General features: G+C 43.1%; 1 protein-coding gene across 2 annotated transcripts in view; it reads left to right on the plus strand.

Annotated features, from left to right (window-relative positions):
• SMARCAD1 (SWI/SNF-related, matrix-associated actin-dependent regulator of chromatin, subfamily a, containing DEAD/H box 1) overlaps positions 1-24,769 on the plus strand; it is a 74,051-nt gene extending 49,282 nt beyond the window's left edge. For both annotated transcript variants that reach the window (XM_066631684.1, XM_066631685.1), the window contains 15 exons: positions 1,467-1,669; positions 3,292-3,382; positions 4,584-4,683; positions 5,576-5,635; positions 5,791-5,866; positions 6,987-7,122; positions 9,117-9,257; positions 9,929-10,024; positions 10,207-10,324; positions 10,494-10,615; positions 13,665-13,853; positions 15,243-15,361; positions 20,083-20,265; positions 22,283-22,392; positions 24,189-24,769. In XM_066631684.1, coding sequence (XP_066487781.1) covers positions 1,467-1,669; positions 3,292-3,382; positions 4,584-4,683; positions 5,576-5,635; positions 5,791-5,866; positions 6,987-7,122; positions 9,117-9,257; positions 9,929-10,024; positions 10,207-10,324; positions 10,494-10,615; positions 13,665-13,853; positions 15,243-15,361; positions 20,083-20,265; positions 22,283-22,392; positions 24,189-24,250 — 1,806 coding nt within the window. In that variant the 3' untranslated portion in view covers positions 24,251-24,769. The remainder of the gene's footprint in view (positions 1-1,466; positions 1,670-3,291; positions 3,383-4,583; positions 4,684-5,575; positions 5,636-5,790; positions 5,867-6,986; positions 7,123-9,116; positions 9,258-9,928; positions 10,025-10,206; positions 10,325-10,493; positions 10,616-13,664; positions 13,854-15,242; positions 15,362-20,082; positions 20,266-22,282; positions 22,393-24,188) is intronic.
• Positions 24,770-27,916: the final 3,147 nt, after the last annotated feature.

A 27,916-nucleotide genomic window follows, 5' to 3' on the forward strand; every position in this document is an offset into this window, starting at 1 on the left:
AATATCAATATGTAGACCAAATAGCACATTATTCTTCTCTTTCTTGTAATTGCATAAGAATGTTCTCTTTGGAAGATAAATGGTATTATTTTGCGTTTGCAGTTCAGACAAGTAAACTAAAAGAAAAAAAATTAAAAGTAAACTTGCAAGCGTATTCTAACTTGTTTACAAATGCAACAGTGCCCTCTGTTGTTGAATCATAAAATTTCAACAACCTTGATCTAGATCTGGCAACTTAAAACTTACCAGTTCTTAACAATTTATGATAGTGATTTTCAGTGTGATCCTAGTTCTCCCTAAGGAGGCACGAGTGCTTCCCTGACCTTTCACGTTTGTACAGTTTGTATAGTTGTGGGTAGCATCTTTGCTAATGGCTTCTGCAGAAGGAGCATCATTCATGGAAAGAGCTCTCAACAGCAGAAGTGCTGATATCCAGAGGATGGGCGAGAACGTGGAGATTATGTGTTATACCACTTGTATTTTAGTTAAACAAAGCCAATCCAACCCACACTCTACTACTGTCCTTGTAAACTTCATCAGACTTTCCCCTTTCTTATACAGCAATACCTTGCACTTTTGTCTGTTTAGGAACCAGCGCATGCAAGAGAGTCAGAAATGAATGAATATCAAAACATAGTCATGTTTAGCTTGCCAATTTATTTTGGCCAGTGAAAAATATAAATAACTATATAACACATGTGAATATACGTGAAACTTAAACAGAAATAAGAGAAATAAAAGAACATTGACGAATGTCGTGTAATGTTGGATGAAATCTGATGAAAGAGGAAAACGTAGAATTCTGAAAAGACAAGTTAGCGTAATAGCTTGCCATACTTGTGAGTGACATTAAGTTGTCTGTGCAAAGTTGCTCCCTTTGTGCACCAAGTACCCTTTCACCATGGTTCCTATCACCAAAGCTACCTTTTGACTTACCAGAGAGGTATAGCATGTGCTGCCTGTTTTCTTGCCTAAGCTGTGGCAGGAGTTCTGTGATTGGCTGTCAAATGCAATCTGCATCCTATGCTCTTTTGTAGGGAGGTGGGTGAGACTGGGGGTGTGGGAGATGAGATTTCCCCATTGCTTGCTGTAGGCTTACTCGTACCTGCAATCAGGTCTGTCTTTGGTGTAGTGCTTTCCGATGTCGGGACTATGTCCATCATCTAAAAGAGGCTTGGGATTGGTGTGCACCAACTCCCCTTATCCTGCCTTAATCTCCTCTCTGTTTTGGTCTCTGCCAGTGTCCATACTACATTTTTTCAGTGTTGCATTGGTGTCTGCAGCACATCCATCAGCAGATGGACTTCTACGCAGGTGGGGCTTTCGTTGCACCAGAGTTCATGGAGATATGATAGCATATCTCAAGGAAAGGATAGGATGGAGCACTAAGCTATTTCTGAGTTTGTTCAGGCTTGGTTTGATGTTTTCCTTGAGTTAAAACTAGCAGATTTTTTTTTCTTTCATAGTTCACTAAAATGTGTAAGACGAACGGCTTGTCAGAAGATATTATATGGAACTGCAAAACATTATTAAGAGAAAGAGATGTAGTGTTAAAACTTATGAACAAATGTGAAGAGATCTCGAATAAACTGACTAAACAAGTGACCAGGATCACCGGAGATGGTGGAGGTGGATGGAACATTGAGCAACCGTCCATTCTGAATCAAAGGTTTGGTAGAATTGCTCTTTAGAAAATATTATATGTACAGAAAAAATGAGAGCTATGTTCAGATAGTTGAGAGTTTCAAATCTAACTGACTTCTGTCAAGTAGCCAGTTACCCAGAAAAAGCCTGCACTAGTTCTTGAGGAATGTTCCTGTGCAGTTCATCTTAGGTTATTGACAGGCAGTGCAATCCTAACTTGCGCTGGAACAGGCAGACTGGCGAGCCTGTGCTGTGTCCTGTGCAAATTTTGGATTAGCTGTGGCTTGGCCCAAGGCAAGGAGAAAAATTCCCCTTACCCCAGGGAGAGCTGCAGCAGCCCCAATGGGTCTACTTGGATCTGCACCTCCTAAAGACGTGGTGCAGATCAGAGTAGAACAAAGCAGCTCAGAGCTGCTCCATGCCACCTGGGAACAGGGCTAGGATCAAGCATAACTGCCAGATCCGGGCCCCACTCCCCCCCCCCACACACACACCCAGATCCTTGTGCCAGCTGAACTTGGCTGGCACAAACCTACCGAGCTTGGATGGTGTGGAGGCTGGATCTGGCCTCCACAGTCCAGCATGCTTCCCTACACCAGCCCAGCTGACTCACATGAAGGTTCAAACATGCTTTTTGGCACGTTTGCAACCTTCCTAGGCACAGAGGACTTGCACCGGCCAAGTACATCCTTTGGATTGCGCTCTTAGGCTTCCACTGCTACTTTGGGAGGATACTTATCTGTATTGAAATGTCTTACATTCCTTTTCATTCACCTTTAGAGTGGACTAGTGCTTTTAGGTAAACTTGCAGAAATCCTTGTATTGTAATCACTGAGCATATTTAATCCCATGGAAATGAATAGTGTACATATACAGGTGTGTGCCCCTTAGTGACCTACCGGTTTACACCAGGATCGCATATGCGACGACCATGTGTGGTCACATGGTCATTGGGGGCACACAACCCCACCCTCCGCTCTGCTCCCCTTGCCTCTGGAGGGTTGTCTAAGCCTCCCAGTGGCAGCACACATCTGAGCACTGCCTCTGCAAAGCTCAAACTGAGGGAAATCGTGCCTCTCATGCAATTTCCCGTTTCCTCTGTGAAACCAGAGGTCATACGAGAGGCGCACTTTCCTTCAGTCTGAGCCTCGCAGAGACAGTGACTTGGATGTGCGCTGCCTCTGGTAGGCTCAGACAACCATCCAGAGGGGAGGGGAGCAAAGCATCCCCTTCCCTGTGGAGGGTTCGCATTACATCAAGCACTGCTTGACAATGGGATTGTGGTACCAATCACCGTCATTAAGTGGCGTATGACTATAGGTACATATATTTTTCCCCATGACGATTAACTTCCATAACCCATTGCTCCATATTGTGATTTGGGCAGGTAACCCCAATGTTACTCCTTTGTTTATGTTTTTGCAAAAGTTGGAAGTAATACATGCATGTATACCTGTCTTTGAATGTCTGCCACGTTTCCCAAATGTATATACATACGCAAATTCTATATTTTACTTGTTTGCTGCAGGAAAAAAAATTAGTGGAGCTTAACAGTTGTTGAGCTTGTACCCTAAACTATGGTATGTCAAGTGTTTGATGAATTGCTGATCACTAGTTTTCATGGGGTGTACTCTGTTCTGTTGTTAGTATGGAGCTCAAGCCATATCAGAAGATTGGTTTGAATTGGCTAGCCCTGCTGCACAAGCATTCGCTGAATGGCATTTTAGCTGATGAAATGGTAAGTTGAAAATCTCTTTCAGAAAATAATATTGTTGTGCTCTCTTCTGTTTTTACTTTACCATTCCTAATTGCATGATCAACATTAAGCAAACTGCTTAGGTTTAGTGTTTCTTATTTAGGACTATATTCAGTGCAGTAGAACATGGGAGGGGAGTTATCTTCCAGTAGGTCTTGGTGCATATGCTTGTACTACTCCAGTAACCGAAATGGGGGATGGAGAGTTTGACCAAGCTGCATCATGTAGCTATTCAATAGTTCTAGTAGGTGAACCAACAGACTAATGAGGAGGGAGTTATGGTAGTAATTACTCATGTTCACAGGATTGAACAGGCTGCACCACTAGAGGGATATCCTTCAAGTTCTCTAGATCAGCCATTCTCAACGTGAGCCATGTGGCCCCCTGGGAAGCCCTGACACATTTGAAAGGGTCACAAACTGAAAACTGTAAGAAGGTGATTTTATGTTTATCTGTTCATATTGTATCCTTGTTTGTTCCAGGGGGCCCTGGAACCAGAGTAGAGCTCCTAAGGGGCGATAGCCATAGAAAGGTTCAGAATGGCTGATGAAAAGCAGGAGGAATTCCCAGAATATTCAGTAATATTCCGTCCAGTGGCTCCTGGCTTGTGCGTGTTAACAGAGGCATGTACTGATAGGTGACCAGCAGCTGCCCTTTGGGAGCTGGGAAGTAGTTGATACCATTTTAGCTGGGGTTTCAAAAAAAATTTTTTTAAAAAAAAGAAGGCAGCCCTGAAAGGCAGTAGACAAAAAAGCATAGGTTGGGGATTAGCCACCACCTCTCATGGTCTGGGGATCAAAATTCACCAAGAGGGAGTGAGTGACAGCTGGTCAAGCCAGTAAGTCCAGTTTCTGTTGTAGCTCTGTAGCTAAGGAGTCAGATATAGAAAATGTCTTTGAGTGCTTGTAAAGGATGTTAAGGCTTATGCAATGCATTTTCTTATAGTAACAATAAGGAAGCTATTTTTAACATGGTTAGTCCCATTTAGCAAATAAACAGCAGAATGTGATAACACCTTACTTTTTAAATATTTATTAAATGTATTATTTAAAGTATTACTATCCATTTCACGATCTTAAAACCAGAAACAAGTTGCAAAATAACATTAAACACTGATGAGTTAATCCACAGTAGCATTACTGCTAAGATAATTCTGTTCTGTATTCCTCCATTGTTTATCTAGGGTTTAGGAAAAACAATTCAGGCAATTGCATTTTTGGCATATCTTTATCAAGTGGGTGACGTTGGTCCACATTTGATTGTAGTGCCAGCATCAACAATAGGTATGTAAGGAATTTCATTAATTATTTTTTTTAGATCTTATTTAGTGATATTGATTTAGTGACATCTCCAAAGATGTCAGAGCAGCACTCACATGGGTTATCTCATTTTATCCCCTTAGCCTTTTAAGGAAAGTTAGATGGAGAGATACTGACTGAGCCTATGTCATCCAGTGATCTTCATGGCTGAGCAGGGTTTTGAACCTAGGTTTTCTAAGACCAAGTCCACTATCCAATCCACAACCACACTAACCAAAATAGTAGTTTATTTGTTGGATTTGTAATCCGCCTTTCTCCCCGAAGGGTACCCAAGGCAGGTGACAGTCAATACATAAAATACATAGTACAAAAAGTAAAAAAATGCAGATAAAACTATAAAAACAATGATAAAAGCAAAGCAGCCAGCAATAAAACACGTCAGTAGAAAACATTATAGCATTCTGAAAGCAGCCATTATAAGACTTCAAAGCCTTTCCTAAATAAAATGTCTTCAGGCCTCGCTGGAAAATTAATAAAGAGGAAGCTGTCCTAAGCTCAAAGGGGAGAGAATTCCATAACACATGTGCAAACACCAAGAAGGCCCTGTTTCTGGTCGCCATCCTCACCAACCTCTCTCGATGGCAGCACAACCAACAGGTCCCCTTCTGATGGCCTCAGAGAACAGACCAGATTGTACAGGAGAAAGCAGTCTCTCAAGTACACTGGTCGTAAGCCATTTAAGACTTTAAAGGTCAAAACCAGCACCTTGAATTGGGCCTAGGAACGAACTGGCAGCCAGTGCAGCCACTGGAGCAGCAGCGTGACAGATCAATGAAAAGAAAGCCTGGACTAATACTGATCTGTGTGTTCATTTATAAAATGCTTCTATAATAATTTCAAGTGTGTTCTGTAATAGATAACTGGATAAGAGAAGTTAACGTGTGGTGTCCTGAACTCCAAGTCTTATTTTATTATGGTAAGAAATTATATGTTTTGGAATAAAACATCTATAGCTGAACTGGGAATGTGATCTTTAAAAATTAAATGTTGTGAACTATCATAAAATTGATGGGAATTTTTAGAAAAGGGTTCTCTAGAGGCACAAAAAAAAAATCTTATATTTTTTTCTAGGATCTCAGGAAGACAGAAGGCATCTTAGAATGGATATCCATAATAAAGTTGTAGATTTTAATGTGATTGTGACAACGTAAGTACAAGAATTATGTAGCATTTAGCCACTTCCTGTTACCTAACAAAGCACTTCGTTACAGTCTTTCATCTGAGGTTGAATCATAACCCATTTGCTTGCTAACATTTCAGTACACTCTAGCAAGTGCAAGAAACATGAATGCAAATAGAAATAAGTTTGGTTCTCAATGTCTGGTATCACTGAGGGCAAAGATCTTGCTTCTCCAGTGATATCCTCAAGTGCACCCCTTCCCTTTTGTCTTATACAAGGGAATTCTTATCACTTATCATGAGGGGCTCACTATGTCTGCATACAGAACATGTACAGTAGCACTGCACCCACCAGGGATTATACAAGTCATACAAGTCATTCCTCCACCAGTCCCCACCTTCCCTGCCACCAGTCAGTCTACACTAATAGTCCCTGATATTTTGCCAGGCCTGAATAAGTGTCACTACATGACTTAGTATTGGGGAGAGAGGAGAGACTCTTTCTGGAGTGGAGAAATAAGTAGGGCAGTGGTTACCAAACTTTTTAGAGGATTTAAACCTAAGCATGGTTACTAGAACAGGGGTGTCAAACATAAGGCCCGGGGCCGGATGCAGCCCGCTGAAGCATTTTATCTGGCCCTCAAGCTCTCAACTGTTGAGCAGTGCTGAGGTGGCACTGCTGAAAGGGCAACCTGCATGATAATTTGGCTCTCCCATATCTTGAAATATGATCAAGATTTGCATATTTTCTCTTCTGTCATTTTGCAGCTAATGTATTCCTAAGTGAGAAAAAAGTGCTTATTTCTGGTTATGACCTGCTTAATGACATCACTTCTTGCCTAATGACATCATCTCCAGCCCTCAGCAGGCATCATGAATGCTATTCGGCCCACTGTATGAAACAAGTTTGACACCCCTGTAATAGAATATTCTTCCTTGTACTCCTCCCCTCCTTTTCCTCTGTTGGCTCTCTTTGTTTTTGATTGTAAGACTTTCGGAACATAGGAGCTGTTTTCTCTTTATCTTTATCACATAGATGGGACTCTATAAATATTAGTTATTACAGGTGCCTCTCAACCCTTCAAATATCAGTATGGACTGTATTTGTATATAGACTGGTATTTGCTCATAGTTTGCTCTTTTGATAGGTATAATTGTGCTATTAGCAGTCCAGAAGACCGTAGTCTGTTCCGACGGATGAAACTTAATTATGCAATATTTGATGAAGGTCACATGTTAAAGAACATGGGTTCAGTACGCTATCAACACTTGATGACAATTAATGTAAGACTTTGTCTCCTTGCTTTTGACACCTTCTCTCAAGCAGTTTGTTTAGTTGCTTTTAAGTTTGTTATTCCCTAACAAAGTTAAATATGTTATTCATACCGTATGTACTCACCTATTGGTTGAAAAAAATATGCCTAAAAATGGAGCCTGAGATCCTGGGTCGACTTATACCCGGGTCAATGCAGTAAGTGGAGCATAGTCCTCTGGGAGCTTCTGGGAAGCTTATGGAAGCTCAGCAGCTGTCTGGTGAAGTGGGGAGGGTGTGGAAATGGGCTGAGAAGCAGGAAGCAGGTGGAAAAAAAGGAGAATTTTTACCAGTAATTACAGTATTCAGAGGCAGCCATTTTAGCCTCTTCTCCAGACAGGAAGAGAATTGAAGGCACTTCTGGGAATTGTAGTCTGTATGGGCTGCTGCTATGTAAGTGCAGCACATACTCCCACAAAGCCTACCCGCAATTCCCTTTGTCTCCCTTCCAGTTTGGAGAAGAAGGGAAATGCCTCCTCTTCTTCTTTTGCCGCTGCTTCTGAACATTCCTGGCAAGTCATTTGCAAAGAATTTCACACACACACACACACACACACACACAAGTTTGGGGGTCTGGTTTTTAAAACCCCAGGATGTGATCCTCATTTTCCTCTGAAACGCCTAGGCTACAATGCACCGTTACTTAAGAATAATACCCATGGAAAGCACTGGGTTTGCTTCTGAGTAAATCAGGTTGCAACTGTGCGCAGCTCAGTCGTTGTTGCTTATCTCCCTGCTGTGAACTGAACTGCACGCTCCCAATTACATGTTTTATGTTGCATGTTATATGTAGAGTCTCTGGCTTCACACACCAGGCACCTTAAAGAAGGATTTGATTAATGGTTCTACTGGTATGTTGTTTACAGGCACTTACTCTGACAGTGTTTACACAAATGTTGTGAAGACCAGAATTTTAAAAGTTAATGAACAAAAATGCATCTTATGATCTTTATTGTATTTTTAATAAATTAGAAACTAGTTTTTAGGTAACAATTAATGGAAGGTTATTTTTCAGGATCTGGCTTCAGGTAAAATCAGACAAAATTATAGTCAGACCCCCCCCCCCCAAGTTTAACCCCCAACTTATCCAAGGGTCATAGAAAATTCCATGATTTGGGGCTCAAAACCTGCCTTTGACTTACCTGTGAGATCGACTTATAGACGAGTGTCTGCAGTGAGTTGTATTCTGATTCTTATCTTACAAAATAAGTTGACTAGGGGCACAATCCTAACCAGGTCTACTCAGAAGTAAGTTCTATTTTGTTCAATGGGTCTTACTCTCAGGAAAGTGCGTTAGGATTGCAGCCTAGGTCAGATTATTTGAAACTTTTCAGTAAAAATGTTAAAAAGAACCAAGAATCAGAGTGTGCTTAGAAACAAGGTTTAAATCGAAATCTAAATCTGCCACTTGGACAACTTCATGATCATTATAGGGCCACTTTCACAACTGAGGAAGGAGAAAGTCTTCTGTGTTTTGATATTGAACAAGTCTGTACATAGTTTGTTAACTAGTCGCCATAACTTGACTGACTCTTTTAAAGAGTGTCAAAATAGCCATTTTTAAAATGGTTTCTGATATTATATTGATGTCACAATAGCAGGAAATACATGTGACGTGATCTCTGCTTTTCACCATCTCATCTAAAATAGAATATTTTCTTTCTGATGGAGGGACATGGAAGCTCTGTTTCAGAACATACAGAAAAGCATGGAAATAGTTGGAGTTTCCTGATACCCTCCCTTATTGTCCTGACTGAAGCTGCTCTTTGAATTCAATAAGACTAGATTATAATACCCCCAGGAAAAAGCAGAATTATTTTCTTACTATGTTGCTTGATGAAAGAATTAAATTCTTCAACTGTGAGATGATCCTCCTGTTGTTGTAATGTCTCTTTTAGAGATATTTTAGTCATTTACTATTATAACAACTGATGGTTGTAATTCTTTGTTTTTATAATGGCCATAGGCAAAAAGTCGCTTGCTGCTAACAGGAACTCCAGTTCAAAACAATCTTTTAGAACTTATGTCCCTTTTGAATTTTGTCATGCCGCACATGTTTAGTAGTAGTACCAGTGAAATTCGGAGGATGTTCTCCTCTACTAAAACAGTAAGTATTCTTTGAATGCATGTTTATTGCTCAGAAATGTAGATTATGTCCATTCTTCATAGTGCCCATTCACCATGTAGTCTTCAAAATTGCAGCTCCAGAATAAATCCACTTATGACTGTAGGGGAGGTGCATATTACAGTATGTTTTGGAGGCTTCAACTGTGAATATGAGAATTTCTTGAGTTAGAATATTCAAATGAGAGCAATCACTTTCGTATGAAGTAAATGATGAAACACTCACTGATAACACAGGCCTACAAAACTGAGGGTCAGAAAAGTTTTTTCCAAACTTTATGGTGGTTTGATATGAATTTGGGGTGCTGATTCCAAAAATGGCATCCGTTTTGCCCTATCACATCTAGTTTTGAAGATATAGTATAGCCTCTTTAGTGAATGGTTCAAGCAGCTTCCTCATGAGGAAGCCATGGTGTAGGCTTCCTCATGAGGAAGCTGCTTGAACCATTCACTAAAGAGGCTATACTATATCTTCAAAACTAGACGTGATAGGGCAAAACGGATGCCATTTTTGGAACCAGCACCCAAAATATACCCAGGAATTGGTGTAACATTTAAGGAAGCAAAATGTGTGTTGGCCTGTGTAATAGCATACATTGACTGCACACTCTGTATGACCTGCACTTTCTGCTTTTGACATTGTTTTCTTTCTAGAAAGCAACTGAGGAGCACAGTATATATGAAAAGGAGAGAATTGCACATGCCAAGCAGATAATAAAACCATTCATCTTAAGAAGAGTAAAAGAAGAGGTATATCCCCTTTTCATTTTAACTTGCGACACTTGCTTTTAGCTGCAATGCGGACTGTAATTGCTGGACATAAGTTCTCCTGAATACAATTTGCTTCTAAGCAAATGTGTTTTAGGAGCAGTCTGTAAATTTGTACTTTTAATCCTTAGCAAATAAATCAGAATCTTGTTTTGGCCCACCAGGTCCTCAAACAACTACCTCCCAAAAAGGATATAATTGAATTGTGTGAAATGTCTGAGAAACAGGAACAACTATATCAAGATCTGTTTCGCTGCTTAAAGAAATCTATTGATAATCAAGGTATGCAAATGTTTTGATTTTTCCTCCACTAGTTATCTCATGTAGTACAGAGCAGAAATAGTAAACTCTGTTTGCTTTTTCATACATGCAAAATCTGCCTTGAATACACTTGCAGCTAATACTCAATCGGTGAGTAAGTTTTATACTGTTTCCTTTTGTTTGACCGTAGGAAAAAGTTCAGAAATGGGCAACGTTATGATGCAGCTAAGAAAGATGGCCAATCACCCACTCCTACATCGCCAGTACTATACAACTGAGAAACTTAAGGCGATGTCAACACTTATGCTCAAGGTAAGAAGCTGGATTTAAATAAAATGCAACAAGCGGTTGCTTACAGAATTCATGACAGAATTAATACAGTAACTTCACAAGATAGCAACTGTGGCAATTACTGCATTTAAAGTTTGAAGTCAACTGTTTAAATGGAGAAGACCTTTCTTAGGAAAACATCCTAGGTTTTGAAAATGGATTAAAGGCTGTGGGATAAAATAAGGTAAAAGATCTTAAATTCTGTGAAATGTACATGGTGGAACTAATTATAATGAATGGTCAGGAAACCATGGGAGTGATCATGCAAGATACACATACAAAAATATGTTGTCTGTTACCTTAAATGGGATAGACAGGTGGGGCCTCGGTATCTGCGGGAGATCCATTCTTGGACTCCACTGTGGATACCAGATAAGGAAATCTGCTGTTTTAGCCCCTTAAAGCCTCCAAAGCCAACTGGAGCACAGCTGTGGTCGCCTCCAGAAGGCTCAGGTTGGGCCAAGTCGGGCTGAACACAGGTCTGGGGACCTGTGATGAGTCAGATCTGTGGATACATGATCCACAGATACAGAGCCCCACCCCCAGTATACAGAAAACATATAGTATTTGTACTAGAAGTCATTAAGTAAAGTGTGACCCAAATGAAACCGTTGGTAAGGTCAAGTCTCTTTTTCTTTCTTCCCCGTCCCTATGTGAACCTATAATAAAGCGATTATAGATGCTCAAACCTAAAAATCAACCATCCTAAAATCAGCTATTTGGTTTTCCAACCTATGTATGTGTGCCTGGGAGCAAGTTCCTTTGAATTCAGTGAACTTATTTCTTATTTACTTATTTCTGAGTAAACATGTTTAGAATTGTACTGTAAGGTCCCTAAAACGGGAGCAGGGGGGGGAGACCAGAAATGATTTCTAAGGGCAAAAACTACATAAACCCATGTCCATAGTTAAATAGACTTGTCTGTTATAAGTCAGGCCAATGAGAAATATATCTCCTCATTTCTCATCCCCTACTGATGAAACTAAGCCTAGGTACATGTATCACATAGATTTTGGCTGCAATTGTAAGTGTGCTCACCTAAGAGTAAGCCCCATTGGTAATATATTTTTTCCCTTGACTCCAGTCCTGATCAAACTGAACTACTGCCTTCATTCACTCTCTTGTTCTCTCCTCACATTGAATCTGTAAGGAAGAGCAATTTAATTGATGTGCAGTTGATTAGGTAGGTAAAGGAAGAGAAATGAAGTTATGTATCCTCTTTTTCTTGTACCACCACTGCCACCTTGCAACATAGTTGTCATTGGCCTTTGGTCTCCACCTGCGCACTACTATCTGGATAATTATTGATATTGCAAGACTACTTTCAAGACACAAGTGTAATATGAATACTTAAGTGTCTTACAGCCCAATCCTGAGCTGCCTGACGCCCAGGGCTGTAGCGTTGCCGAAAATGGCTGCCGCTATATCCTCAGTGCAACCTGGGCAGCACCAGCAGTTCCTAGGGGGAAGGAGACTTTTGTCCCCTTCCTCTAGGTAAGGCAAGTAGCCCTGCAGTGGGGCTATTTGATTCTATGACCACCCAAGGGTCACCGTAGAATCAAGAGCCTTCATGTCGGGCCAGCAGCCCGACATGGAGTCTCAGGATCTGGTGGAGCAGCCCTCCTACCCCTGACACACCTCCTCCCCGCCCTCCCTCTGCCTCCCCTCACCCCAGAACGCATTATTATTAACTGTATTTATATACCGCTTTTCAACTAAAAGTTCACAAAGCGGTTTACAGAGAAAAATCAAATAACTAAATGGCTCCCTGTCCCAAAAGGGCTCACAATCTAAAAAGATGCAAATGAATACCAGCAGACAGCCACTAGAACAGACAGTGCTGGGGTGCATTCTCCCCCCTCCCCCCATGCCCCCCATGCCCCCATCTACCTCTCTCCTGCCCAGTGGTCCGTGCGATTGCGGAGCAGCGGCAGTTCACTGGCGCTAGCTGGACCGGTTCTTGCTACAGTGCGCACACTGTATAGGACTGGGCCCTTAATCTTAAATGTTTTAATATTGACTTTTTTCCCCAAAGTCAGATTCAGCTAACATACCAAATCAGATGGGCAAGCCCAATCCTAAACTGTGCTGGTGCAGCCAGGCCACATGAACTGAACTTCATCCAGTGCAGTTTAGGAGCCAGCTGGAGGTCTCCTTGGGGTGAGGGGATATATTTTCCCCTTACCCAAGTAAAGCCCCAGCCACCCCAATGGGGCTTCTTGGATCCATGCCAGCTATTTAGCTGGTGCAGATTGGGAAGCCCAGTGTAACACCAGGTGGGCCGTGAGGGGGTTAGGATGTGGCATGTGCTGCCACTAATCCCACTCCCTTCGAGGACCTATTCTCCCATTGTTCCACCCTCCTCCCATCCAAAAAAGCCCCTCCCTAGACCACCTCCAGACCACCCTCTTATCACCCTCCCTCCCACCCCTGCACCGCCTGTCACGAACTTATCTTGGCTGGCTGATGAGTAGATAGGAGTTAACTTCTATGTTTTTTTTATTTTTCTATTTGTGTGGAAAAGGTATTTTATAATAGGTGTAGACTGTTTTAAAGTTTGATAATTTTTTGTAGGATTTTGTAGTAGAACAAGAAATGTTGCTTGATATCTCCACATTTGCCATAAAACTTGTAATGTGTTTTTTTAATTGTGTGTGTGTGTGTGTGTGTGTGTGTGTGTAATAAAATTTAAAAGTATTAATTAAAAAAAAAAAAAGAACTTACCTTGGCTGGCTGGTGCTTGGATGGAATTTGGTGCTGCTGGGCCAGTGCGGACATTCGCACCAGCCCAGCTAGCTCCTGAGCAGGCAAACGTACCTTACAGCCACACCAGCTCAACACCACTTTTGGATTGTGCTGTAAAGTTTTATTAATCTAGTGAGAAACAAGTTTTGAAGAGTTAATTGTACTAATGTTAATCACATTTTGTGTTTGGCAGGATTGTGTTATCCTGTACAAAACAGGTGAAATTACATTTTAATGTTCTTAGTAATTCTTAAACCTTGTTTCTTTTGGTACTTTTTTGTTGTAGGAGCCTACACACTGTGAAGCAAACCCTGACCTTATATTTGAAGATATGTCTGTGATGACAGATTATGAATTACATCTGCTATGTACACAATATGCAAGCGTCCATGATTTTAAGCTTGATATGGATCTGATTTTGGATTCTGGAAAATTTAAAACACTGAAATGTATTTTATCTGACTTCAAAGAAAAGGTTTGCTCTACAAGTATATTTTGGACATACCACAATATGCACATCTTGTATGTAAATAAGCTAATCTTGATTGTAGATTATTCCGTTACTATGGAAGCCTGTAGAAAACCAGTATTGTGTTGAGCTTGGATATGGGAAATCTATACACCCGCCTCCTGGCCATGAACATCTTTGGAGTCGAGAGTCATTGTGATGCTAACCATACTTACTGTATCATGTGTGAGTTGATAGAAGAGGATGGTGGGAAATGTTCAGTCGTCCATTCCTTTCCATCTACCTAAGTTTGCCATTAACCATGTTAACATTTCCTATCCCAGTTCACCCCTTGGTAGTATAATGTCTACAAAAGAATTTAGCCATTTATCCTTCATGGTCTCATATTTGTTAGGCTAAATTTGAAACTCTCAGGTTTGGATAAAAGGAGAAATAGTATCCATATGTAGCAAAAATAAAAACAAACAGCACACATTGAATATTTTACTGTTTTTCTGCCGAGTACTCAAATCTGAATGTAAAGCTTTGTTTTAAAAATGTCTTAAATTAGGATTACAATGATTGAGACTGGGTCTGATCTGCTAGAATTTGGCTCTTGTGTACACATTGGCTTAAATTACATAGAAGTGCAATATGAATCTGTTTTAATTCTGGGGCAGTTTTGCTTGCTCTCTCTCTCTCTCTGTGTGTGTGTGTGTGTGTGTGTGTGTGTGAGAGAGAGAGAGAGACATAATACAGAACATCTCTGTATTATATTAGTAGTACACTGTAGTTGCTCACCTTGCACCCCACTTATAAATTACCAGTAGTGCCAGCATAGGCAAATGCAATGTTGCTCTTGATCTGGTTGAGGATGCATATGTGAATTATCTCGTGGCATGGAAGGTGATGTAGTAGACCTGCTTGATAGATATATTGGAGACCCTCAGAATTTTGACTCATGATGTTCAGATAGATCTTATTCAAGTGCCTAAGTTATGTATCCAGTTGCGAGATCTATATAAACCATTTCTGTGTACAGGCGTATGTTGCTTAACAACCGTCCACTTAACGAAGGACTGTATATAGACAGTGGTCAGAGCACAACAAAAAGGCTCTTAATGAGGCAGTCAGATCTCCCATAGCCTGCAGCAGAGTGTCAGTCAGAGTGTTGGAGGCAATCTATCTCCAGTAGCGTGTGCAGCAAGCTAGTGTCTGGTAGGGAGTATCTTTTTACGCAACAAAGGCACAAGATTGGGCTGAATGTTCACTTAACCTAATTGCATAACAACAGAATGGAGAACATATCCCCATCATTAAGTGACATACATCTCTATTTCTGTTTCTAAAGCATGTTTCTGTTTCTAAATGATTTTTCTTAAATGATGTTTGTGGGTGTGTTTTCCCCTCCATTAGGGTGATAGAGTTGTACTCTTTAGCCAATTTACTATGATGCTGGACATTCTAGAGGTTCTTCTGAAACAACAGCAACACCGTTACCTTAGGCTGGACGGAAAGACGCAGATTTCTGATAGGTAGGTAAGACTTTTTAAATGACACACTAACAGCTTTATTAGGTCCAACCAGTGGCTTTTTTTTGCACATGTTTGTATCCGGCTCTAAATACTGGGGAGAAAGAAAATAAGCCTTTGAAAATTCAAGTTAACAAAAACTGTATTTAAAGAATTTTGTTTAACATCATGTTCTCTAGGTTGCACCCAATTTATTTATTTTATTTATTTATTAGATTTGTATTCCGCCTTTCTCCCGAAGGGCACCCAAGGCTGCTAACAATCAAGTTAAAATGCAAGACAACAGATCAACATTAAAAATACAAAACACTTAAAAACAATTAAAACAAGATAAAATACATAGCAGCAGATTGAAAGCATGCAGTAAAAGACATAAGTTATAAATTTATAAAAACAGCCCTTATAGTGCCTCGAAGGCTTTCCTGAATAAAAAAGTCTTCAGGCCCCGCCGGAACGTTAATAATGAGGAAGCCGCTCTCAGTTCAAAGGGGAGGGAATTCCATAGTGCAGGTGCCACCACCGAACAAGCCCTGTTTCTGGCCGCCATTCCCTTCACCACTCTCAATGATGGCAAAACCAATAGGGCCCCTTCTGATGACCTTAGAGAACAGACCGGATTATACGAAAGAAGGCGGTCTCTCAAATACGCTGGCCCAAGCCGTTTAGGGCTTTAAAGGTCATAACCAGCACCTTGAATTCAGCCCGGAAACAAATGGGCAGCCAGTGCAGGCGCCGGAGTAGCGGTGTGACAGAGTCAAACCGCCGACCCCCAGCAACTACCCGAGCCACCGCATTCTGCACTAGTTGTAGCTTCCGCACTGTCTTCAGGGGCAGCCCCACGTAGAGCGTGTTACAATAATCTAATCTTGATGTCACTATGGCATGGACCACCATGGCCAGATCCGCCCGAGACAGGTACAGCCGCAGCTGGCGCACCAGCCGAAGCTGGGCAAAGGCACCCCTGGCCACAGTCGACACCTGGACATCCAGGAGGAGCTGCAAGTCCAGGAGAACCCCTAAGCTGCGAACCTGCTCTTTCAGGGGGAGTGCAACCCCATTCAGAGCAGGGCGATAGTCCAGCACCCGCATTATGGATTTCTGCACCAGGAGGACCTCTGTCTTGTCCAGATTTAATCTCAGCTTGTTCGCCCTCATCCAGATCCCAACTGCCTCCAGGCAGTGCTCCAGGACAGAGACAGCCACCCTGGTGTCAGGTGGAAAGGAGAGATAGAGCTGAGTGTCATCAGCATACTGATGGCACCCAACTCCAAATCCCCGGACGATGTCTCCCAGCGGTTTCATGTAGATGTTAAACAACATGGGGGACAATATAGAACCCTGTGGCACCCCATACCTCAAGGGCCAGGGTGCCAGAGTCCCCTAATACCACCATCTGGGACCTGTTGGCCAAGAAGGGCCGGAACCACTGCAAAACAGTGCCCCTGATCCCCACCTCGGCCAACCGTCCCAGAAGGACACCATGGTCAATGGTGTCGAAAGCCACCGAGCAGTCCAAAAGGATTAGCAAGGACGCACTCCCTCCATCCAGCCCTTGGCGTAGGTCATCCACCAAGGCTACCAAGGCCGTCTCTGCCCTGAAACCAGGCCTGAAGCAAGATTGAAAGGGATCCAGATAATCCATTTCATTCAGGATCCTCTGGAGCTGAGACGCCACCACCCGCTTGATCACTTTGCCCAGAAATGGGAGGTTCAAGACTGGCCAATAATTATCCAACATAGAGGGGTCCAGAGAGGGCTTTTTCAGGAGGGGGCGAACCACTGCTTGCTTTAATGCCAGCGGCACCACCCCCTCCCTCAAAGATGAATTTACTACCCTCTCTGTCCACTCAGCCAGTCCCTCCTGGGCAGATCTAATCAGCCATGCTGGGCACAGATCCAGCGGGCAGGCGGATGGCCTCACACTCCAAAGGATCCTGTCCACATCCTCAGGTTCTACAAGCTGAAAAGAATCCCACAAAACAGGATTGACAGGTGCCACGGGGACATCACTAGACATTGTCATCTTGGAGTCCAAGTTGTGGTTGAATCCAAGCGATTTTATCCGCAAAGTGCCTAGCAAAGGTGTTGCAGGGACCTCCTTGTGGTCCTCCTGATCCACTGATGGAAGAGACTCCGCACCACACGGAACAGTTCTGCTGGCTGGCTATGTGCGGATGCAATAGTGGCAGAGAAGATGAAGAAGTGCTTCGCTGCCACTATCGCCATAGAGTAGGCCCTGTAGTGGGCCTTAGCCTGTGTCCGGTCGGATCTGTCACGAGTCTTCCTCCACCGTCGCTTAAGACGCCTACCCTGCCGCTTTATCATTCGAAGCTCCTTGGTAAACCAAGGAGCCACTTTGACTGCTGGCTGGGAGGCGCCGCTCAGGAGCAATCTCATCCACAGCCCTGTCCATCTCCTTGTTCCAGAGATCAACCAGAGCCTCAGATGAGTCACTGGCCTTAGCAGCAGGAAAATCCCCCAGAGCCCTCAGGAAACCATTCGGATCCATCAGTCTATGGGGGCCAACCATACAGTAAGGTCCTCCACCTCCTCTGCGGAGACAGGAGGCCTCAACAAGTCTAAACCTTACCAGGAAGTGATCATGACAACGGAGTGATGTCGATCTCCTCCCCATCCAGATCACCATCCCTTTGCCCAGACAAAAACACCAGGTCTAGCATGTGTCCAGCCTCATGGGTTGGGGTAGAGATCTTTAGTGACAGGCCCATGGTGGCCATGAAATCCTGAGCTGCACCTACCTCTGGGGCCTCGGCGTGCACATTGAAGTCGCTCAACACCAATAGGCAGGGGGCTTCCAATGCAGCATCCGAGATCAACCCAGTCAGCTCAGGCAGATAAACTGTTGGGCAGCAAAGCGGACGGTACACCAACAGAATCCCAATCCTGTCCCGCCCTTCCAACAAGTCATATAGACACTCAAACCCAGTGAATTGCCGGACAGGGCTCCTGGCAAGGGAGATGGACTCCCAATAGACTATCGCGACCTCCCCTCCCTGTCCCTGCAGTCGTGGCTGCTGCACTACCCGGAAATCTGGGGGACAAAGCTGGGAAAGATTCACTCCTCCCGCTTCATCCAACCATGTCTCCGTAATACAAGACAGATCAGCACCCTCACCCAGGATTAAATCCTGGATGAGACAGGTTTTATTATTGACTGATCTGGCATTTAAGAGCAGCAGTTTCAGACCCAGGGCACTACTGCCAAGGCCCCCAGAGAGCTGGAGGGAAGGCTGGAAATAGGGACGATCTGTCTAAGATGGACCCTCCTTACCCTGGAACGGCCAGCCCTCGCCCCACCACCATATCTTCCATGGCCCGTCACTCTGTTGATGGTGCCACTATTCCCCTCCACATAGCTCCCCTCAGAAGATAAACATACAACTTACCGGCGAGGCCTGCCCTAAAAGCCACTATAACAATGCACCTGCTCAGATTAAAAATTTGACACTAAAAAAAGTCCACACCCACAGTTAAAAGCCAGAGATTTGGAGGGGGGGAGTGAGGAAAGGCCCTAGTCTGCAAGGTCCAACAACCCACTCCCAAAACCACCTCTCTTGTCCAATCCAGTCCCGATAGCAGTGCACCACATCATTCCCCACCCCTCTCTCACAGCGGTGCAATCTCACCCACCTTCCAGCTCCCCTCTCTCACAGGGGCAGCCCTACTCCTCTCTTACTCCTGCATCAGGACTTGAATATAAGACAAGGGAGGTGGGGGCACCAACCCATAACATTCACTGAAGGGTGCAGACCAGGCCAAGGACAGGGCAACGTTGGACTCAAGTAATAGACTGCTAGCTATTGCCGTGGTTCTTCAGTCAGGCTGCTTGGTCTTAATCCACTAGGCGAAGAGCCAATCTTTGGCTAAGCCTTGTGCCGTCACTCAAAACTCCTCCTACAAATGGAAGCTGAGTTGCATTTGAGTTATGGGGTCCTTCTACAAGTGAAAGGAGCTTCTAATCACACACTGCTGTGCTAAAGGTTTGGGTGCCACCCTTTGTATATAATCAGAGAAGAATTTAAATAAAGAATTTTTGTTAATGAGAAGCTCCATGCTGTTCTAAATATTTTTATGTTGGATAATTTTATATAATTTCCAAATGTAATTTCTCCTTTTCGCATGATGTGTACACATGAAAGGAACCATACATATAGCCGTAAAACTTAAAATAAGATAATGTAACTACAGTTGCCGTTTGAGGATAAAAACTAAAATGATTTCATAAACTTTGAGCTGGTTCACAAATTCATATGCATCACTTGATTCGCTGCTTGTGATGCCTGGAAAATGGTGTGAGATCTGCATCACTTGCATCTCTATCGAAAACCTTTGTGTTGCAGGTAATATGAAAATTATTTCTATGTTGTGAGATGTTAATGTTAGTCAGTGAGAGAATATTCAATGCCCTAGCCCAGTGGTTCCCAAACTTTTTAGTATCAGTCCAACCTGAAAAAGTTTCACTTTACCATCCACTCAGGCCTCTGTGGCTATAATGGTGACTGGGCAGCAGTGCTTCCCCAAGTAGCTGGTTGTTTAACTGCTAATACATATAGCCTAATCTACCCTGTCAGTTTCACAAAACACCAAAAATTGGGATGTGACCCACTAATGGGCCATGGACCCACAGTTTGAGAGCCTTGCCTGTTTGTTATGGGCATACCATGAAGGAAAAAAACTAATTTGTTTCTCTCTCTTGTTGGTAGAATTCATCTAATAGACGAGTTCAATTCAGATATGGGTATCTTCATCTTCTTGCTTTCCACTAAAGCTGGGGGTCTTGGGATTAACTTGACTTCAGCCAATGTGGTTATACTTCATGACATTGATTGTAATCCTTACAATGACAAGCAAGCTGAAGACCGATGCCACAGAGTAGGACAAACTAGGTAGGTTTTTTTTTTTTAATTGAGGGCAAATGTCAATGGTTTTATATGATGAACATTTTCTTATGCTTACAAATTACATGCTGTTTTGAAACAAAGGCTGGTAAGGAACTTTTTTCTTATACTGGCCATAGTATCTAGCACAGGGGAAACTCTTCCTAAAAGTCAAGCAGTGTGTGAAACAACTCTATAGGAGCTCAATGGCATCTGTGAGGCAGGAAACTGGTATTGATTGGCCTCACCCAATCCAGAATGCACTGCTTCCACTGCTAGAATAGATGTCATTCACAACCAGGACAAACAGCACTGTAGTGAAACTGTACTAAAGCACACCACTCTGAGCTCCTTGGAGAAAGAGCTGTATAAAAATATGAAAAATTAATAAGAGACAGTCTCCCTTGCCTATACTTAGAGTAAAGAAAAAAGACCTAAGGTGCTGGACCAAAGGGTTCCGAAAAATAGTGAGTTTCAGAAGGAAACAGAGTTTCAGAAGTATGAGAGAGAGAGAGATCACACAGAGGCAAGTTCCAGGGGATAAAGGAGGCAACAACAGAGAAGGAACAGAGGAAAGAGGAGACTTTCAGACTGCTGAGAATGGTGAAACTGGAGGAGGGAAGGTTATGGGCAGGAGTATAGTGAGATGTGAGAGGAGGTCTTTGAAAGTAAAGACAAGGAACTTGTGCTGAATTGAGGAACAGACAGGTAACTAGTAAAGGGATCTAAAGTGAGGGTGACAGAGAGCAATATCAGAGATGAATGATTTTGGCAACAATGCTGACTGGAGATGGGGGTTCTGAGGCAACGGAGGACCATAGATGAGGAGAATACAGTAGACAAAGAGACTGACCATAGGTTGTGAGCTATAGTTTTTGCCAAGGGGGCAGAGAGGAAGGACTGTGTTCTTGCAGTAGTATAAAGGGAAAAGTGGTATGATTTGGTGATAGGCTGTGAATATAGGGAATAAGGAAGAGAGACTAAGTCAAAGATAAACCCAAAGTTTGGAACCTGTTCAGTAGGGTGGACAATGCCATTGTCAATGGATGAGGAGCAGAGTTCAAAGAGAGAGGGTCTTGGGAAGAAAAATTAGCAGTTTAGTTTTGGACACTTTGAGCTTGAGATGATGAATCCTGCAGGCTGAAATGTCACAGATAGTTGACATTGGATGGCAGGCCAAATTCTAGTATAGAAATTAGTTGAACTGCATGTCATCTATATACAGTGGTACTGAAAGCGTGGAATTAATGAAGTGTCCAAGAACAGTGTGGTAGAGACAATAGTGGGGGCAAAGAACAGAGCCCTGTTCCCAACAGAAGAACTTCTGTTTCTTAAGAGAGATTTCTTAAGTTTTTTTTTTAAGAACATAAGAGTGATTAGACAGATTGGAAGAGAAACATTTGAGGAAAGAGTCACAGAGGTTAAGGGTGCAATCCAGAAGCACCCTTGGGTTGACACAGGTCCCTTTCAAGCCCAGAAGTGTCGCAAAAGTGCTGTCAAGCACTTCTGCGCCACTCTGAGGGGTGCACAAATGTGCACTGGCCTCCCCGTGCCAATGTGAGCCCTGGGCCCTTGTAAGTATGCGTCGGCCAAGCTCAGCCAGCACAGGGGCGTGGAGAGGAGGTGGGAGGGAGGCATTTCAGGATGGGTGGTGGGTGTTTCCGGGTGTTCCTGGGTGTGGATAAGCAGGGATTGGGAGACAGGGACAGGATCTGGCAGTTATGCCAGATCCTGACCTTGTTCCCGGGCAACCCAGAGCAGTCCCAGGCTGTTCAGGTTTGTGACACCTCATCAGAAGGCACAGCTCCAAGGAGACCCATCGGGGCTGCTGTGGTTGTCTCCAGGGTAAGGGGAAAAGTTTTCTCTTGGCTCAGACAGCCCCAAACTTGCGCTGGATACAGCGCAGGCCCACCAGCCTGCCTATTCCAGCGCAAGTTAGGATTATGCTATAAATCTAAGAATATATTCCTATGAATAAATAACACATGTTGAACAATAAAACTTAATTTTTTTATTTTATTTCAAGAGAAGTGAAAGTTATACGGCTCATAAGTAAAGGGACTATAGAGGAATCCATGCTCAGAATCAGTCAGCAGAAATTAAAACTAGAACAAGATATGACAGCAGCAGATGCAGGTAAGTGCTAACAAGTTAAGCAGTGTCTGTATATGGCAGTAGTACTCAAACTTTTCCAGCCAGTGGCTCCCTTGACCCCCGTGGCTGTTGGCCATGACTCCCCATCATGTTCCTGAGGGCTGGAAGTGACATCGTTAAACAGGAAGTGGCCAGAAATATTAACTAGATTAAATATAATATTATATTTATTATAATATTATATTAAATATATATTTATATTAATATTAATTATATTAATCCTATCATTAATTAAATACAGATCTTAAAAATATATTATTAATACACAGCAATATACATGCTTTATAAATGATCAGCTGCTGATCACTGTTGGAAACAGGATGCTGGAGTAGGTAGATTTTGTCTGGTCCAGGAGGACTAATTTTTTTAAACTTTGTAAGCATACCAATAGAATTGTTTTATCAAATGAACTTTGTGAACAACCAGTCTGATCAACATTACACACACACACCCCTGTGGACCCCAATCCAACTAGTCATTTCTCCCGTTCTCCTTGGATAGGATTGAACCCTTTATTAATTTAATGCAGCGGGAAGGTTCGGAGATCGAAAGGGGGGAGTGGAAGAGGGAGGAGGTTGAAAAGAGAGATTTCACTTTGATGAGAAGCGGTCCCAGGCTGGGAACAAGAAACCAACCAGGCAAGGATCAGCAAGGGTTAAGGACTGCAAGTCGAGCATGCTCGGAAAAGGGCAGGGCAGTAGCAGCCACTCGCAGCTGAGCAACTCCCATTTCTTCTGCTTTAAAAAAAAGCACAGACGATGTGCAGAAGTCTGGCTCATATTCTGCCCAGGGGTGTGACTGTATCGCTGCAAGAGGACATCCCGCGCCTCCCCTTTGAGTTCCTGGCGCCGCCCTAAATAGCTGCGCCTCACAGTTTGAATAACACTGGTATATGGTAATGGAAGCCATAAGATTCCTTCTTACTTTTTATTACTTTTATTAGCTTTCTGCTGCTAAAAGTCTAGTTCTCACTGGGGTGATAAATATGTCTGGGCTGAGTCACTAAAGATTGTTGGTGAGGGTGACGTGATATAATGCTCCCCTGTGCAAAAAAATAGAAAAAAGATTCCTCCATGTAGAAGAGTAGCATGTTGGAGGAAAGGCTAGGCTATAACCCTTCTTCCTGGCATCTCATTTTCTATGCGGAAGAACATTCAGTCATGTGACCCCCCTCCCCAGACCCGCACTCTGAAATTGTCCATCCTACACAGTTATTGCTTCAGTGAGAACTAGGCCAAAGTATCTAGCAAGTCACAAGCAGGTGGACTTCAGAGCACCAGCATCCTTAAATAGGGGGTTTCCACATATTAACTTTCTTCAGCAGTCCCTAGTGCTTGAGCAGTTGACCTGTCAGATACCTGCAGGCCAGGCAACAAGTGGCCCTGTCCTCCTTGTTGGTTTACAGCTTCTCAGATCAGCACAAGCATGACAAGCACTAGCAGTGGGATTTCTAGTCCCTGTTGCAGCGGGTACCTCTTCTATGAGGAACTTCAGGTTTTACTTTTGGGCTTATGGCTACTGTTGCTCAGAAACCAGACACCTGGGAGCACACTTGAGCACATAGATCAGGTGTGCGTAAATGGTTTGTAAGAAGCCCAGTGATCATTGTATCCCATATTCCCTCTTTTATATGAATGCAACCTCTGCATGCAATTGATTTTGCCATATGTTAAAGTACAAGACTGCACAACCACTTATTTAGTTCTGGGGTTCACATGCTTTTGTAGTTGCTTGTGCTGCATAAAATGTTTCTCTCACACATTCTTTTTATTCCACAGGAGAAGAAGGAGCCATTCCACTAGATATTGCAACACTATTAAAAGCATCTTTAGGTCTCTAATGATAATTGTAAAGAAGAGCATTGTAGATTTTTTTTATTTGAGGAAAAAAATGTGGTGCTTCAAGAATCTTTTTATGTTGTTACAATGCATTTGTATGAACATTTATAACTTTTTGTAATTTCCTTGTTGTATTACTCATGGCATAGATTCCCCACCACCACGGCTGGTACTCGGAGGTAAAATATGGAGATGCCACAAAATGTAGTGCATAAAATGCCACATAAGCTATGTTACAAAGGCAGTTTTAAAATGGGGACCTTAGTCTTAACTGAACTGCTCCTGCTTAAAATTGTTCCATATTTTTGTAATTATTTCTACCTCCAAATATATATATAGAATCTGTCTATTTCACTGGATGTGTGGTTTTTTACATGTGCCTTATTTGCAATGCCCATATTTGTTGTCTATTTGCTTGTTTTTATTTGAAGTACTGTAATGTTTTGTATCAAATTGTTCACATAATAAAAGCTGAACCTTGAAAATTTTGTGTTCCACTGAATACCTATTTGGAAACCTTGTAGGGGCGTGGTAGTACCAATTGGAAGAGCAGAATAAACAAAGCAGACCTGGTCACAAACATTTAAGAAATGTAGATTAGGGTTTTTTGGTTTCTTTGTTTTAATTTTAATTTGCCAGCCCTGCACTGAACTGCCTTGATGGTGGCCCAGTTCTTTGCACAAGGACTTGCTGAACTCACATTTGATGGAATTTAGCAGGAGATTGAAAGAAGCTCTGTTTTGCAAAAACTTTACAGACCTATAAAGCAACCTATATAGGTTGTTTGATTCTCTCCTATTGTAATCCCTTTTCAATGACCAAGTCTAGAGCATACAGCATATAAAGATTACAATACCTAATCTTGACTTTGATGGCTTTTATTGTATACAATAAAAAGCCTTGTCCATATTCGGCAAGAGGACCAACAAGACGGCAGACTGGTTTGAAGCCCACTCTGAGGAGTTGACACCAGTCACTGAGGAAAAGAGGAGAACTCAAGCAGCATACAAGGCCTGTCCCAGTGAGCGCAACCTGCAGGTCCTCTGAGCTGCTTGCAGCAAAGTCCAGCAGGCTGCCAGGAGATGTGCTAACGACTACTGGCTCCAGCTCTGTTCCCAGATACAGATAGCAGCTGACACGGGCAACATCAAGGGGATGTATGATGGTATCAAGCAGGCCCTAGGTCCAACACAGAAGAAAATTGCCCCTCTGAAGTCTGCAGCAGGCGAGGTCATCCAGGATCGGGCGCAGCAGATGGAACGCTGGGTGCAGCACTACTCTGAGCTATATTCCAGAGAAAATGTAGTCACCGAAGAAGCGCTGAACAACATTGAGTGCCTGCCTGTGCTGGAGGAGCTTGACAGTGAACCAACCCTAGAAGAACTTCATGTGGCCCTGGACTCCCTTGCCTTTGGCAAGGCACCTGGAAAAGACAGCATCCCTGCTGAAGTCCTAAAGTGCTGCAAAGAGATCATCGTCACTGAGCTGCATGAAATCCTCTGCTGGAGAGAAGGTGGAGTACCTCAAGACATGAGGGATCCAAACATCATCACGCTGTACAAGAACAAAGGCGACAGGGGTGACTGCAACAACTACCGTGGCATCTCTCTCCTTAGCGTTGTAGGAAAGTTGTTTGCCCGAGTTGCACTAAAGAGGCTCCAGGTACTTGCAAAGAGCGTCTATCCAGAATCGCAGTGAGGATTCCGAGCCAACAGGTCCACCACTGATATGGTATTCTCCCTTAGACAACTGCAGGAGAAATGCAGGGAACAACGACAGCCACTCTTTATAGCCTTCATAGATCTCACAAAGGCTTTCGACCTGGTCAGCAGGGACGGCCTCTTCAAGATTCTCCCCAAGATCGGATGTCCACCCAGGCTCCTCAGCATCATCAGATCCTTCCACAAGGACATGAAGGGCACTGTTGTCTTCGATGGCTCCACATCAGACCCCTTTGACATCCGAAGTGGCGTGAAGCAGGGCTGTGTTCTTGCACTAACCTTGTTTGGGATTTTCTTCGCTGTCATGCTGAAGCAGGCCTTTGGAACTGCAACAGAAGGCTTCTATCTCCGGACCAGATCTGATGGAAAGCTCTTCAACCTCTCCAGACTGAGAGCAAAGTCCAAAGTCCAGCTGAAATGTCTGCGTGATTTCCTCTTTGCCGACGATGCAGCTATCACTGCCCACTCTGCCAAAGATCTCCAGCAGCTCATGGATCGTTTTAGCAAGGCCTGCCAAGATTTTGGACTGACGATCAGCTTAAAGAAAACACAGGTCATGGTTCAGGATGTGGACTCACCTCCCTGCATTACAATCTCTGCGCATGAACTGGAGGTTGTCCATGACTTTGTGTACCTTGGCTCAACGATCTCCGACACTCTTTCTCTCGATACCGAGCTAAACAAACGCGTCGGTAAAGCAGCTACCACGTTTTCCAGACTCACAAAGAGAGTCTGGTCCAACAAGAAGCTGACGGAACATACCAAGATCCAGGTCTACAGAGCTTGTGTCCTGAGTACACTTCTGTACTGCAGCGAGTCATGGACTCTCCGCTCACAACAGGAGAGGAAACTGAACGCTTTCCACATGCACTGCCTCCAACGCATTCTCGGCATCACCTGGCAGGACAAAGTTCCTAACAACACAGTCCTGGAACATGGTGGAATCCCTAGCATGTATGCACTGCTGAAACAGAGATGCCTGCGTTGGCTCAGTCATGTCGTGAGAATGGATGATGGCCGGATCCCAAAGGATCTCCTCTATGGAGAACTCGTGCAAGGAAAGTGCCCTACAGGTAGACCACAGCTGCGATACAAGGACATCTGCAAGAGGGATCTGAAGGCCTTAGGAATGGACCTCAACAAGTGGGAAACCCTGGCCTCTGAGCAGCCTGCTTGGAGGCAGACTGTGCAGCATGGCCTTTCCCAGTTTGAAGAGACACTTGGCCAACAGGCTGGGGCAAAGAGGCAAAGAAGGAAGGCCTATAGTCAGGGAGACAGACCAGGGACAGACTGCACTTGCTCCTGATGTGGAAGGGATTGTCACTCCCGGATTAGCCTTTTCAGCCACACTAGACGCTGTGCCAGAACCGCCTTTCAGAGCGCGATACCATAGTCTTTTGAGATGTATACAATCAGACAATCAATTGTATATTTTTGATGTTTGTGGTTCTTATGGACAGAGTTTCTTGTGAGTTTTCTGGGAGTAGACAATATTGGAAGTGTTTGGGGGGGGAACTAGGTGCTGTATAAATTATATATAAAGATCAAGTTCTATTGCCTGTCATTTCACTGTTTTTTCTCATCTCTTCCTCCCCTCACTAATATTTTGCAGTCACGTATCAAGGTTCCTGACAGATTTCATCTTATTTCATTTGTTATGAGAATTTTAGTATGAAGAGAGAAAAAATACAAGCAACCACTTTGGGCACCTCCCAATGGAAAAGAGAAATACCAGGATATAAATATTTTAAATAAATAATTAAAAGAAAAATAACATGTTATTCATCCCAGAGGAACATATACATTTAAAATTGTCTGCCATTTGACTTACATAGGTAGATCAAGTTGGCTTATATAGCATTATAAAACAATAATATAATGAATAAAAACCTTCAACAGCAAAAAATATAGCAGCAATGAATGAAAAACAAGTAGCCAACAAGAGGC

This window comes from Tiliqua scincoides, chromosome 6 (genome assembly GCF_035046505.1).
Source record: "Tiliqua scincoides isolate rTilSci1 chromosome 6, rTilSci1.hap2, whole genome shotgun sequence".
Classification (NCBI taxonomy): domain Eukaryota; kingdom Metazoa; phylum Chordata; class Lepidosauria; order Squamata; family Scincidae; genus Tiliqua; species Tiliqua scincoides.